At 40.4% G+C, this 12473-nt stretch overlaps 1 protein-coding gene across 4 annotated transcripts in view; it reads left to right on the top strand.

The window, feature by feature from the left end:
- Window positions 1–11183, top strand: part of rhobtb4 (Rho related BTB domain containing 4) — a 45233-nt gene extending 34050 nt beyond the window's left edge. For all 4 annotated transcript variants that reach the window (XM_074638240.1, XM_074638243.1, XM_074638241.1 and 1 more), the window contains 4 exons: window positions 4163–4313; window positions 4560–4648; window positions 4802–4907; window positions 5705–11183. In XM_074638240.1, the coding sequence (XP_074494341.1) occupies window positions 4163–4313; window positions 4560–4648; window positions 4802–4907; window positions 5705–5883 (525 nt within the window). In that variant the 3' untranslated portion in view covers window positions 5884–11183. The remainder of the gene's footprint in view (window positions 1–4162; window positions 4314–4559; window positions 4649–4801; window positions 4908–5704) is intronic.
- The last annotated feature ends 1290 nt before the right edge of the window (window positions 11184–12473 follow it).

Genomic DNA, 12473 nt, shown 5'->3' with positions numbered 1-12473 from the left:
CGTTGGAAGTAAACTCAGTTCACTAATCACACAGCTGTAACCGACAGCAGCAGTTACCTTCTGATAAAAGAAGAGATTATAGGCAAAGGTGAATGGGTTACTTGGAGGTTTATTATTGCACAACCTGCACATGTGTGTCTTTGTTCTCACAGTGTGCTTCTAGTATGTGAAGGTTTACAGCTCAGGGTGCCTGAGGCCTTTTATCAGATTGACCTACAAACCGTTGTTTCACCTGCAAATGTGGTTGAAGCTCTGCAATTACCAGACCGCTGGAGGCCTTGCACACATAAGGAGCACATATTGCATGTACCTACATGAAAATGTACATGCACACATACTTGTTCACACATCCTGTGATAGCAGAAAATGTTTCACTGTCCCGTCTCAAGCCCAGAATAGTTCCTCTTTCGAGGTCAGCATTCTCCAGGTGGCGGGTCTGGTTACTTCAGGTGCGCTCTCTCTCACCTGACGTTCAGCTTTTGGTCGCTCGGTGCACCTCCGTGGGCCGGTGCCTGCAGTGCACCGGACTTGACCTAGTCAGAGAGGAAGTTCATGTCTCCGTCTGTCTTTAAGTCGCCGCTGCCCGGACTGTGTTGCAGAACCAGATCCCCTGGGGTATGGTTACTTTCAAGGTCAGCGGGGTTAGGTTACGTAGATTCAGGCCCTCAGAAGGATTGGAAGTAATCAGAGAGAGACCTTGAATACAAATGTTGTGTATTCAGTTTATGCGTAAAGAAGCATGTTCGAAGAAACCATTTAGTTTTTTTTGCGTTTCCATATGAATGGCCTGGATTTTATTCCAGAACGCACCATGTGAGTGGGTGCGAAAAAAAAACAGCCATTGCATCTATTGTGGACGGTGGTGAAAACAGGACATCAGCATCACTGAGGGGGCACAGTGTTGCTGCTGGTGGGCTGCCGGTGTCTATGGTTACTCTAAACGGTTCATGTTCATGTGACTATTGTGGCGTTGTTTATGGCACGGCGCTGGCACAGCATAGCAGACAGGTGCCCCGGAGACAAAGACTCAAAGACCGACAGCACAATGAAGCTGTCGGCGCTTGTGTTTATGAGTGTATTTACAGTATATTTGCATGTAAATTTGTCTTTTAATGTTGGTGAGATGTTGATGTTGGAAGATTTACAAGAAAAGAAGTTTAAATCTAACAATGACAAGATGAGTCTATGACTCTTTCACTCAGTTTTTATACATGCAATATTCTTAGACATATTCAAAATAAACAAATATGCTGATTTCCACATAATGCATCAAATTAAATGAGCGGGTTTTGGTCATTTCAGGACACAAACAACAGGGGAAATTAAATGTCTGATGGGTTATGTATGTGGACAGACTATATCATCTTATTACCATATTGCACCTGTTCTCTCTTGAGGATCATTATACAAATCTATTCCATGAAAATTTATAGAAGCTGTAACTCTAACTGTGAGAGTAGCATGTGATCAGTCAGATCTATTTCCGTTCTTATGTCACACTTCCTCCTCAGTATTTTTAGGCTCACACATTTCAATCTTCATGCTGTTGTGTGATAAAAACATGACTATTCTAGTTTAGTGCAGAAAAGCATTAAGATATGTGTTTCAACCAAATGTGTTATCATTATCATTATTAGTTGTTGTATTATTAGTATTAGCAACATTATAGAGCGGGTTGAGTCAGATTACTTTGAAATGTAGTCAGTTACTGAATAGAAATGACATGGCAACTTGTAACTAGTAACGTAATCCATTGGATTACAAAAAAGTAATGTAATTTGAATACTTTTGGATTATTTAAAAATCAGACATTGAAAATATTACACCTTATACTGAAAAAAATGGACGCAGCAACAAAAAATTGAATTCAACAAATATCATTTTTTCTCTTTAAACATCTAAAAAATGCAAATAAAATGTATTTTGCATATTCAGCATCTACAGTTGGTCCAATTAGATTACATTTACAAAAACTACTGGCACAAACTACAGGTGTATGTGTGAATTCTACTACATGTGGGATGCTGTTTTTTTGCTGCTGTTTTTTGGCCAAATGGACGATTTTGCTCCTGTAACCGCCTGAGGAGCACTTTCTCAATATGTTCTTCTTCCATTGTCAATGTAAACAAAAAGGAATAAAAACTCCATTACCCATAAATCATTAATTAAAACAAATATCAGTTAAGTCACCATTAACAAAGCTGACAACCTGGCGACCTGAGAGGAGTAATTAACTTTGATATACAGTAGAACATATTCAGCTTTTAGAATTGGTCAAATCCAATAACCCTACAAAAACATACTGGTATAAACATATATTTTAAAGACGCAATCAATAATGTAATCCAGTAATCCTCGACAATGTAACTATAATCTGATTACACATGTTTTCAAATGTAATTTGATCTGATTATAGTTACGTATTTTTTTGTAATCTGATTACATAATCCATGTATAATGTAATCAGTTACAACCCAACCCTAAATATAGACTCTTCATACTTCATGAGCATGTTTGTGAAAAACTCCATCAGTCATACAGTAGTTAAAAAGGTTTTTTATCTCTGGTGTAGTAGTCAAAAACCACGAGTCAAAGACAGGTTTACTGTCTGTGTAGGCTGCTGAGTCAGTGTGTCATGGCACACCCCTGGATTATGTTCTGGGCATGTGGTTTTGTGTTCACCATGTGAGTATTACAAGTTGAGAAGTCTTGCTCAACAAAAAAGAGACAGCAGATTGAAGAGGAATCCTTATCTGCAGTAACTTTTTTCACAGTAGAGGAAGAATGACGTCAAGTTTCGTACTCTTTCTCTTAAACTTTGTACCTTATCTGTGTGCTGGCAGCTGTGTGACTCACTGCTTTTCCCTCACCCACACATTATTTAGAATTTTGACTCTAATACATTCATTACGTCTTTTATATTTTCAATTCCTTTTCATCATTAGATTTGATCCTTGTTTTTTTTTTTCACTCTGCCTCAACTTTCTGGGTTCGCAAATAAAATAAACCTCAGTTTAACCATTAACTGAGCTTTAGGATGGCTGACTGAGGGGACACCTTGTCAGAACAGCCGATGGGTCTTATCCATAAATGTCCTGTCACTGTGGATGTGTGTCCACTCATTAATGCTTCCTGGCCCCAGCTGGGGCTTCAAGCTCCAGAGACCACCCTTGTCTCGGTGTTGTGACTTTTTAGTGGTAACGAGAGGTCGCGCCAAGCTGACATTCTCCTAATTGGCTGTGGCGGTGGAGGTTGAAGAGCGTCTCAGTGGGTACACTCAGAGAGCTCCTGGAGGGGGCAGGTCATTGCTTGCATCACCACTTACCTTCCTTCCTGGGCTTAGACTGCATTACCTGCTGCTGAATTGCTTTTTGTCCGACTATCGCTAATTAGACCCATAAAAAGGTCTTGCTCTTTTCTTATGCGTTTATGTATATAACTACCAAGTGGAATAGTGTAGTGGGCTACAGTATGACCAGTGCCTTTAGTAACTAAGGTCTAACTGATGGTATGGCGACATCTAGAGGTCAATGCAGGTGATTGTTTTTTGGAACTCTGGTTTGGCACTTTTGCCCCACTATAAAACATGGTTCATATGTTGTTTCACCCTAATGTTTAACATGTTTAACTGTGCATGTCTGGAGTGGTCCAGTCATCACTAATAATCACTAACTTTAGTACATCTATAGGTGTTCATATATTTAATTTTATTATAGGAGCATAATCTGCATAATGAGATGCACTGTTTTAGGAGAACATTGATAGTCAGTCAGTGTGTCTAACTTGTGAAAAATGGTCTGATAGCAGGATTACCTGTGCGTGCTTTGGGGGTCTTTAGCGTAAGCCACATTGCTCACATCACTAGCCCCCAGACAGCGCTTTCATCTGAGCCTATAGATCAAAGAGAATGTAACGAGAACAGCATGTCCTCTGACCTTTACCTCCACATACCAACTGCACTGCTTTCTATGATATTACTGCACCCCTCCCCATTTCTAGCCATTACAATTACAGTAATATAGCTTACATGAATGTGCCAACATTTTGTGTAAAATTGTGATGAATATGAATGCCTATATTAAGTCCATTAATTCCCATGTTGGTTTTCAGTCCTTCAGTACTCATGATTTTTTTTCTTTGTGCTTCCTCTGTCTTTTTCCAGGTATCCATTCCTAACACCAGTACAGCCTGTATGCGCGGGGTGCTGGAGTTCCTGTACTGCGGTCTGCTGACACCTTGTCCTGGTCTGGAGCCCATGGAACTTATTATTCTCGCCAACCGCCTGTGTTTGCCACGCCTTGTCGCCCTCACAGGTAAAGACTCTCTCTGCAGTGTTAGAAATGTTGAACTATTCACTTGTTCTGACTATATGTGGCAGAATATGGGTTTCGATAGAGCTTTATCTGCGTACAAACTGCCTTTTATTAATGACTCCAAAGATCGTATGTGCAGAGAGTTGTTCAGTGCAGACTAAAAATGTAGAACTGGAAGATAAAAATGTCAGCGGTGCATGTAAACAGTATTATTGACATGATTATGTTCATGTTGTGTATCTTCAGAACAGCACGCCGTGGATGAGCTTCTCCAATCGTCAGCGAAAGGAGGTGACATTGATGGACAAGTGTTGGCTTACCTCGAGCTTGCACAGGTCCGTCTTTGCATAACTGTCCTTTTAAATAATACATTTATAATTTATTAAGGACTAATTCTAAGTTGTATCTGTTATCTGTGTCTTGGGTTCTTCTTTCACAGCTGTAATAACTCATTTCTCCTCTGTTTTTTTTTTTTTTTTCGTTTGCAGTTCCACAATGGCAAGCAACTATCAGCTTGGTGTCTCCACCACATCTGCACTAATTATAACAGCATCTGCCGCAAGTTTCCCAAAGAAATGAAGGTCATGTCTCCAGGTAAAGGCACCACCTCGCCTCTCTTGGCCCCGATAATATGCCTCTCCTAAACCCCTTTCATACATGCAGCTTTCCCCTCTCAGTAAAACTCCTACAAAGTTGTCTTTGCAGTGCTTGTTTGAACAAAGGTACGTTTTTCTGGGTTAAGCACACTGCTAAGGAATTATAGCATGCTGTGACTTGTTCATAGCAGGCATTTGGTTGGAGTGGGAGAGCTGAAGTTTTGTCTGGAAAAACACTGATGCAAGGAAGCTAAAAATACTAGCAGGTGAAACAGATGAGCCACTCATGAGCTGTTTTGTCTTGCATCAGGTATATTATGGGCAACATCCAAGTGTCCAAAGCGTCTCGAGATAACTTTTGTTATGATTTGACGCTATATAAAAATAATTATTGATAATAATAATTGAATCCATCTTTACATTTCATGAAAGTGTGAATACATTTGACATAAATTTGATAGATAGTAGGTAGTAGGTTGTAATGTGACCACAGGGAAGCACAACCATTGCTAGAAAGTTAAACACTTGATCTCATGGGTTTTATACGTAAAGGAATCATTAGTGACGTTGCCTCGTTCATTTGTCCTTGCACCTTTATATAGCTGTCGGTTGTTTCCTTGTGTCACCTTTTTCATGACATTATTATTTCACAATCCCTCACTGTGCAACAGCTATTTTCTTTGTTGATTCTTCCTGTTGTAACTGCATCAGTGAATATCTGAAATGACACCTGAAATCTTTCAAGTCTTTCTTTTTGACATTTGAAATGTTTCATCTTTGTCCCTCTCTATGTAGACAACCAGAGGCACTTTGAGAAGCAGCGCTGGCCTCCCGTGTGGTTCCTGAAGGAAGAGGACCGCTACCTGCGCTCTCAGAAGGAGCGCGAGCGCGAGGAGGAGATCTTGCGCAAGCAGCACACCAAACGGGGCTGGTGTTTCTGGAGACACCCGTCCTCCTCTCCGCACGTCTCCTAAAGAGGTTTCCTCCACCGGCTTCTTCTTCATCCTGACCTTGGTCGTCCCACCCAGGATAACTAACCCCCCCCCCCCTGTTACACGTATAGAGGAGCTCCTCTATCAAGTGGAGAAATGACTTATCAGTGCTACTACGCCTGAATGTCAGCATGTTTGGGGGAATGTATGTGCCTCTTTATAATTGTGGGTGACTTCATGAGTGCATTTGGGTATGCCTGTGTGGACTTAACTGAAGGGTATGTGCGTGGACGTGAGTGTATGTTTGCAGTTGGTGTGATTGAGTGATGCTTCCGAGTTGAGTGCTTCCCAGACGCCCTGATCTTTTAGGGCCTGCAGCGTCGCAGTGCAGCCCCCTCGTCCCATCCACAAGAGCTCTGTCCCTCCACCAGCACTCACAGTGTCCCAGCCTTTGAGTGATTGGACTGGGAGCAAGGGCTCTCTATCTCTCTGTCTCCTTCCTTCACATTGACCTTAATGACTATTACACATTGACCACTGCAGCTCCTCTCGGGGAGCTTACCTCTGCCTTCACTTCTACGCAGACTGTTAGCTCGCACACACAGACCCATCCCTCTAAAAACCAGCACTGGATTCCCAGGAACTGATACTTAACAATGTCATTATTTTGATATTATTTGACCTTTTTCTATATATTTTTTTTTTGCGCCTTCTAAGACACTCTTATCAGGGGAAATGGCGCACACTACGCCCAGGAAGTGTTGAGATTGCCATTGCAACGATGGGACTGTTAATCTAGAGCCCAGGATTGGGTGTAAGGGTTACCTTAAAACCGTTTGCAAGTTGGGATGCTCCAGTCGGGAGGCTTGATCCTAACTATTAGCCTCCAGTCTAGTAATGAAGTGGTCCTTGGTGTGCATCATCCACCCCCTGCACCTCCCACCCCCTCCTCCTGCACACCACACGTGCAAAAGCAAAACACAGTTGGAGTTGGATTCACCAATCTGCACCTCAGAGACATTTAAAGTGACCACTCTGCAGCAACGATGGGGTAAAGAGGGCTAGCCTTACTTGATACCTCTGCCATTGAGGAATGATGGATGCAGTATTAAACAAAAGATGCGCTTGTAACGTCCATGACCACTCGGTTGCATTATAGCACCTCAGCCAGCCTGCCTTTACACCCCTACACCACTAGGGGCAGCACCGCTCAGGGCCCCGGCACTAAACCTTCACACTAACTAACATTAGTTGTTGTGCCTGTGATTGCTTCACTGTCGTTTTCAGTTATTAAGATCAGTATAACGTCAGTCCATGCAGTGTTAGGAGAAAGCACAGTGTTATTAGTGTATTGAAAAGCGGACTGTACCTGATTTTCACCTAATTCTGAATACCAAAGCTGTGACTCTTCTGATCTCTCTCTTCCTCACTTTCTTCATTTCTGCTTCCCTGCTTCCTGTATTGGTAAGAGGGGGTGGAGGAGAAAAGAGGAAGTAGTAGGAAGTGTGATATGATATTTGAGTCCCTCCTCGTTTTCAGTCTGTGGTGTCGGGAGAAGAGTGTCACCGCTGGACATTGCCTTCCATTCCTCTGGCTGGAATTGAAAATGGTGCTTAAGACACAATAAGACAGTGTCCACATGAACACAGAGGCACACATTTATGTTCACAGTTAAAGCGTCTGTTTAGCCGTTTAGTGTTTACCTGCGATGAACGTGCAGAGTATTAATGATGGTATTCAAATTTGACACATTTTTTTTAATTTGTTTTCTGCGTATTCTGCTAACAGTCTGTAAGAGGTCGTAATAGGTCAATGATTTTAAGAATGTGTAGATTTCTGATTTTACATACAGTGGTTACAACTTTGTAAAACTGCTTCCTTGTTAACCAGGAAAATCACTTTAGATTGAATTTGCAAATCCTGAGTGTCGTCTCAAAGGATTCGATGTATGTGAGAGCAAATCTGATTTCCTCGTCAAGGGTGTTAATTTTGTTGGGCTTTAGCACTGAATGTGAAAACGAGACTTTGTGGTTTTCTATTAGCACGTTTGTTCTATTTGTGGGTTTGCGCCCCTCAGCTTTACCCAGGCACCTGCAGGAAATAGATGGATTGTGTGAGACACGTGGCGCGTGCTGCCGTTCCTCCACGGGGCGGCGCGTTAAAGTCATTGTCGGCTACTGAAATAGAATTCAGACGGGATCTCACGAGACCCAAGTGTGAATTGAGCTGATTCCTCTCTGAGAAGAGTGAAAGTGGAGTAAAAGTGAACATGCATTACGTGCAGCCTACATAATTTGGAATTACTCCACGGATGTTTCAAACCCATCCCAGTGCGGTGCTTTGGGAGTTTAGAATCAAGACCCAAAGGGGAGAAAGTTGTTTTTTGATGGACTTCCATGGCCTCCTTTTAGTTCCCCATAGAAGAGATGGCCATTAGATTTGTCTTACTGATGGTTGGTATGACCCATTAAGCCTCTGCTCTTGGTCCGTGTGCCTTATAGTTGGACAAAACGAAAAACTAGATTGGGATTTTAGCAACATCCTGCAGACAGGTTCTGCATGATGGACACAGTAGATAACGGCCATGATCGTGTTAGAACTGTAAAATGGATTATGGTGTTGCTTTATGCACTCTCAACCATTATCCTTTTGAGCCAATTGGAGTCATGCCTGTGGAGAATCTTTAAGCCTGCTGCTTGTTTTTATGCAGACAAACGGCCTTAAATGAAACACTTTGTAGGGTGTAGTACAGTAGGTTGGTCTAATCACACGGCCTTTGATTAGTATGTTTTCTAGAGTGGTGATTATTTGGATGTAGAAGTACTCACACCGTGGTTGGAAATCTCCACCGACCAGGTGATTGAGAGGTAGCGATTAAATTGACTAACAGGTTGATTCCTGTACTGTAACTTCAGAACCACTGACTTTGAGAAAGCAAAGCTTTTTAGCAAGCACTGGCTGGCCTGTGTGCTGGGAGAGTGCAACCATTGTTGAAACGTGGTTCATTTGCATGGTGGCCTAACTTTGTCATTATAATGACACTTTGGTGTTGGAATGCACTTTCTTTTTTTTGTCTATACCTTTCTTTGCTTAGCATGAATTGTTCCTTATGTAAGATTGTTTTTAAACCTGATGATTGTAGCACACACTTAAGTCTTTCAGAATTTTCCCACAACGTGCTCAGCGAGGAGCTGAGTAACACGACTCGTCCAGCTTCTTGTTTAACGTCTATAGTTGGCACTGAAACCCCACAGTAGCTCTCTTCTTCTTCTTGCTATGTGGCTTTATGCACAACTCAGTTTTACTAAATAAACTCAGCACAGCTCGAGGTAGCATCGCTAATTCTACAACTTTAAATAATATGCTGGGACATTTGCTTGAAAAAAGGAATGCAGAATCTGTCCCGTTTATGCTGTTACTGTAGTTACTACAATCAATCAAGCTTAATCTTGTGATTTTTAAGATATTGGGTTCAGGGTATAAATCATATAAAGCTAAATTTAAATCAAGTATTGTAATGCATATATTTTAAGAATGTCCTAAATGGCTGAAAGCCAAGTGTAATGTTTGGGTTCAGCCTTTACTGTGTGTAATGACAGAGGAAGTGGTTAAAGCATGATGCATGTTTCTGGTCTGGGTTTAGACAGACCCTATCTGGGGTCACTTGGTATGCATATAGGGTGGTGGGAAATTTCTAAAACTGAAATAATAATATTTAATAAGTTAAATACTGTCAGCTGTCATAATCACTATAATATTTATTTGGATATTTGAACCTCCAGTTCATGACAAATTGTCTCTAATTATTGGTGTAAATTCAGAATTGTGGGAAAAAGAAATAGAGTCATGGACCAGAAAAGGTTGAGAAACCCTAAACAGATAATCGTTAGCTTATTCAGCCCTTAATATTTGCTCCACACTGACCCCTACAGGCCAAAGTCACATTCTGCTGTAGGATGGATTTTCTTGTTCTATCTTATCACATCCCTTTTTACTGTCACATCCTCTCATTTATTTTAAGTGGAGCTTTTCTTCCTTCTTAGCAGGCCTGACCTTCCTTGTTTAAATGTGAGGCCGAGTGACTGAGAAGAGAACACCTTGTTTTTTTAGTCTTCGGTGTCTCCTTTCCTGTGCCTTCAGTGAAATGTCACTCTTTTGGCTCCGTACAGGCTGGCGGCACTGACTGCACCTGCAGCCTTCTGGGCATAAATATAACGTTGATTAACTAAGCCAAGAAACACACACACACACACACACACAGACACACACACACACACACACAGAAGTGAGCACAGAAATACAAGTAGGCAGCTTTCTTTAATGTACAGTATCTTAGCATAGTTAACTGGCTATTTGGTTCACAGCGTTAACTGCCTATGATAACACAGATATGGAGCTTTACAATATCATCTATGCTAAAGCGACTTAAATTATTAAATGACCAAGAAACCCAGCAAACCAGCAGTTTAAAAAAAAATAAAAAATGTTTTTGCACTCTTTCAGGTGCCTGCACTTTCTATTATGTAGCCTAATACAACTTTTTTGATAAGTATGCGCTAAGTCTTTATATTTACCAGTTTTCTTGATCAAAATTAAAATATCTTTTCCACTTTCTCGTTTCTCTCTAAGCCAAATTCAATAGTATCGCTTCCACTATTTAGCTGCAATGCACTATGTTGCAATCATGCATTAAGTCAGTGTATTCTAAGTTGGGGAACAGCATCTGTGGACTACTGGCTGGATATTAGCTGTGACAACTATATATATTATGCTTTAATGAAGATAGTTGTTATCCAAAGTACAGTACAGTGTTGTAAATTTAAGTCCCAGCTGGAATTAACCTCTCACCTTATAACTGCTCACCACTGTATTTACTAAGCTGGTGTATACGTAGGACTGTATGCACAGAGAGGCCCAGGACAGGGAGAGTGTTTATATAGACATACATGGTGTGATTAACCCCTGGTCTATACTGTCATTTTTTAAGTGGATCGTATATACTGTATAGTATTGTTATGCACTTTTGTTTCCATTGACTCATATTATGAGTTTTATTAACATTTACTGCTCATGTTATTGTGTGTATTACAGTAAAAGGCAAAAGAAAGAGCACACCACACTCACAAACTATTAAGGGCTTTCAAGAAAAAATACACAACAATCAGAATGTTTTGCTGCTGTTGCAAAAAAAAAAAAGTTTTGAAACTAAAAATTTGTAATATTTTTTGAACCACTGTGATTTGTACAAAATTAAAAAAAAAAGTAGAAAAAAGTTTTATCCTTTTTTTGCCATTTCAGTATTTTGATGTTTGACATGGATTTTATTAAAACTGTTAATCTTTTCAACTTGTCTCGAGTGTTTGTTATTGTGTGTTTTTCTGTATAAGGGCGTCAAATACCGACGCTTTGTCTCAGCGGTCAGCGTTCGATACCTGCACAAGGCACCCTTTAGCGTCGGTATGCAACACACCGGGCTTTCCATTAACTACAATGTAAACCCGTCCGCAGCAACAGTAAATGCTCAGGGCGGTAGGGAAGGTGGATGAGTCCAACAACACATGGCTTTCATCCAGGAGACTGCTGTTTGTGTCCGTGGGTTAAGTTTCTTTTTCAGTTTATAATCAGCTGATCGTTCATGTCCCATGTTCACAACGTCAAGTCACATTTTTACTGTACAAATGTAGTAATTTTAAGCCCGACCATGTTGTTTTTCTCCTAAACCTAACTAAGTGGTTTCGTTGCCTAAACCTAAGCAAGTGTTTTTATTTAATTCACCTTAAGCACGTGTTTACTGCGACCAAAAACTGACGCCAAGGGGTCTGACAAAGCATCAGTGTGTAACGAGTTGGGATGAGCACGTATTTGTATAATTCATAGACTTTTCTGATATCTTAGTTCGTTGTTCCACTTAATGTTACTCAATTTCAAGATGCAAATAAATTGCAAAGGGATAGTCAATTAGATTTAAATCATTAGGGAGAAAATATGTAATATATATATACAAATTTATTCAATAACATTTGAAAAAAAATATATTCCATATAAATATTCTTTGTTGTGAATGTAAACTGAGTTACAGTACATTCATGTAATGGTGGATTTTGTCCACCAGGTGAGCCACTATATTGTTGAAAATTAATTTTAACAAGTCGACATAATAAAGTGTCAAAGAAAGAAGGAAAGCGAAAAACATTCTTTCTGTTTTTCTATAGTGTTTCTCAACCCTTTGTCTCACACAATGCATACAAACTTCCAACCACTGCAAGTTTGATGCAGCTGCACCACCTAGTGGAAAAAAAACAACTATGCAAACTTAATGTGTGAGATCAGGAAAAATATTTTTACATGGAGTAGGTTAAACACCTATTTTATACATATTAAAGTAATCTAAGTATCAGATATGCCAAGCTGGTTTTTCAGTTTGAATGAAAGCCTTTATGGCACCTCCTTCAGTGTCTTACACAAATATGCAGGCAAACAATCTTTTTAGTTTGTTTTTTGTGATTAAAAATACAAAACAAAAACATGTATAATGCAGGATTGAAGGTAGGCATTGCAACCCTGGGTCCTATAGGCACAGGTCAGGTCAGGGTTCTTTGAATGATTCACGAGACCCAGAGTCAGGCTGGGGC

Source organism: Sebastes fasciatus, chromosome 6 (assembly GCF_043250625.1).
Source record: "Sebastes fasciatus isolate fSebFas1 chromosome 6, fSebFas1.pri, whole genome shotgun sequence".
NCBI lineage: Eukaryota > Metazoa > Chordata > Actinopteri > Perciformes > Sebastidae > Sebastes > Sebastes fasciatus.
This window is presented reverse-complemented; position numbering and strand designations above follow the sequence as displayed.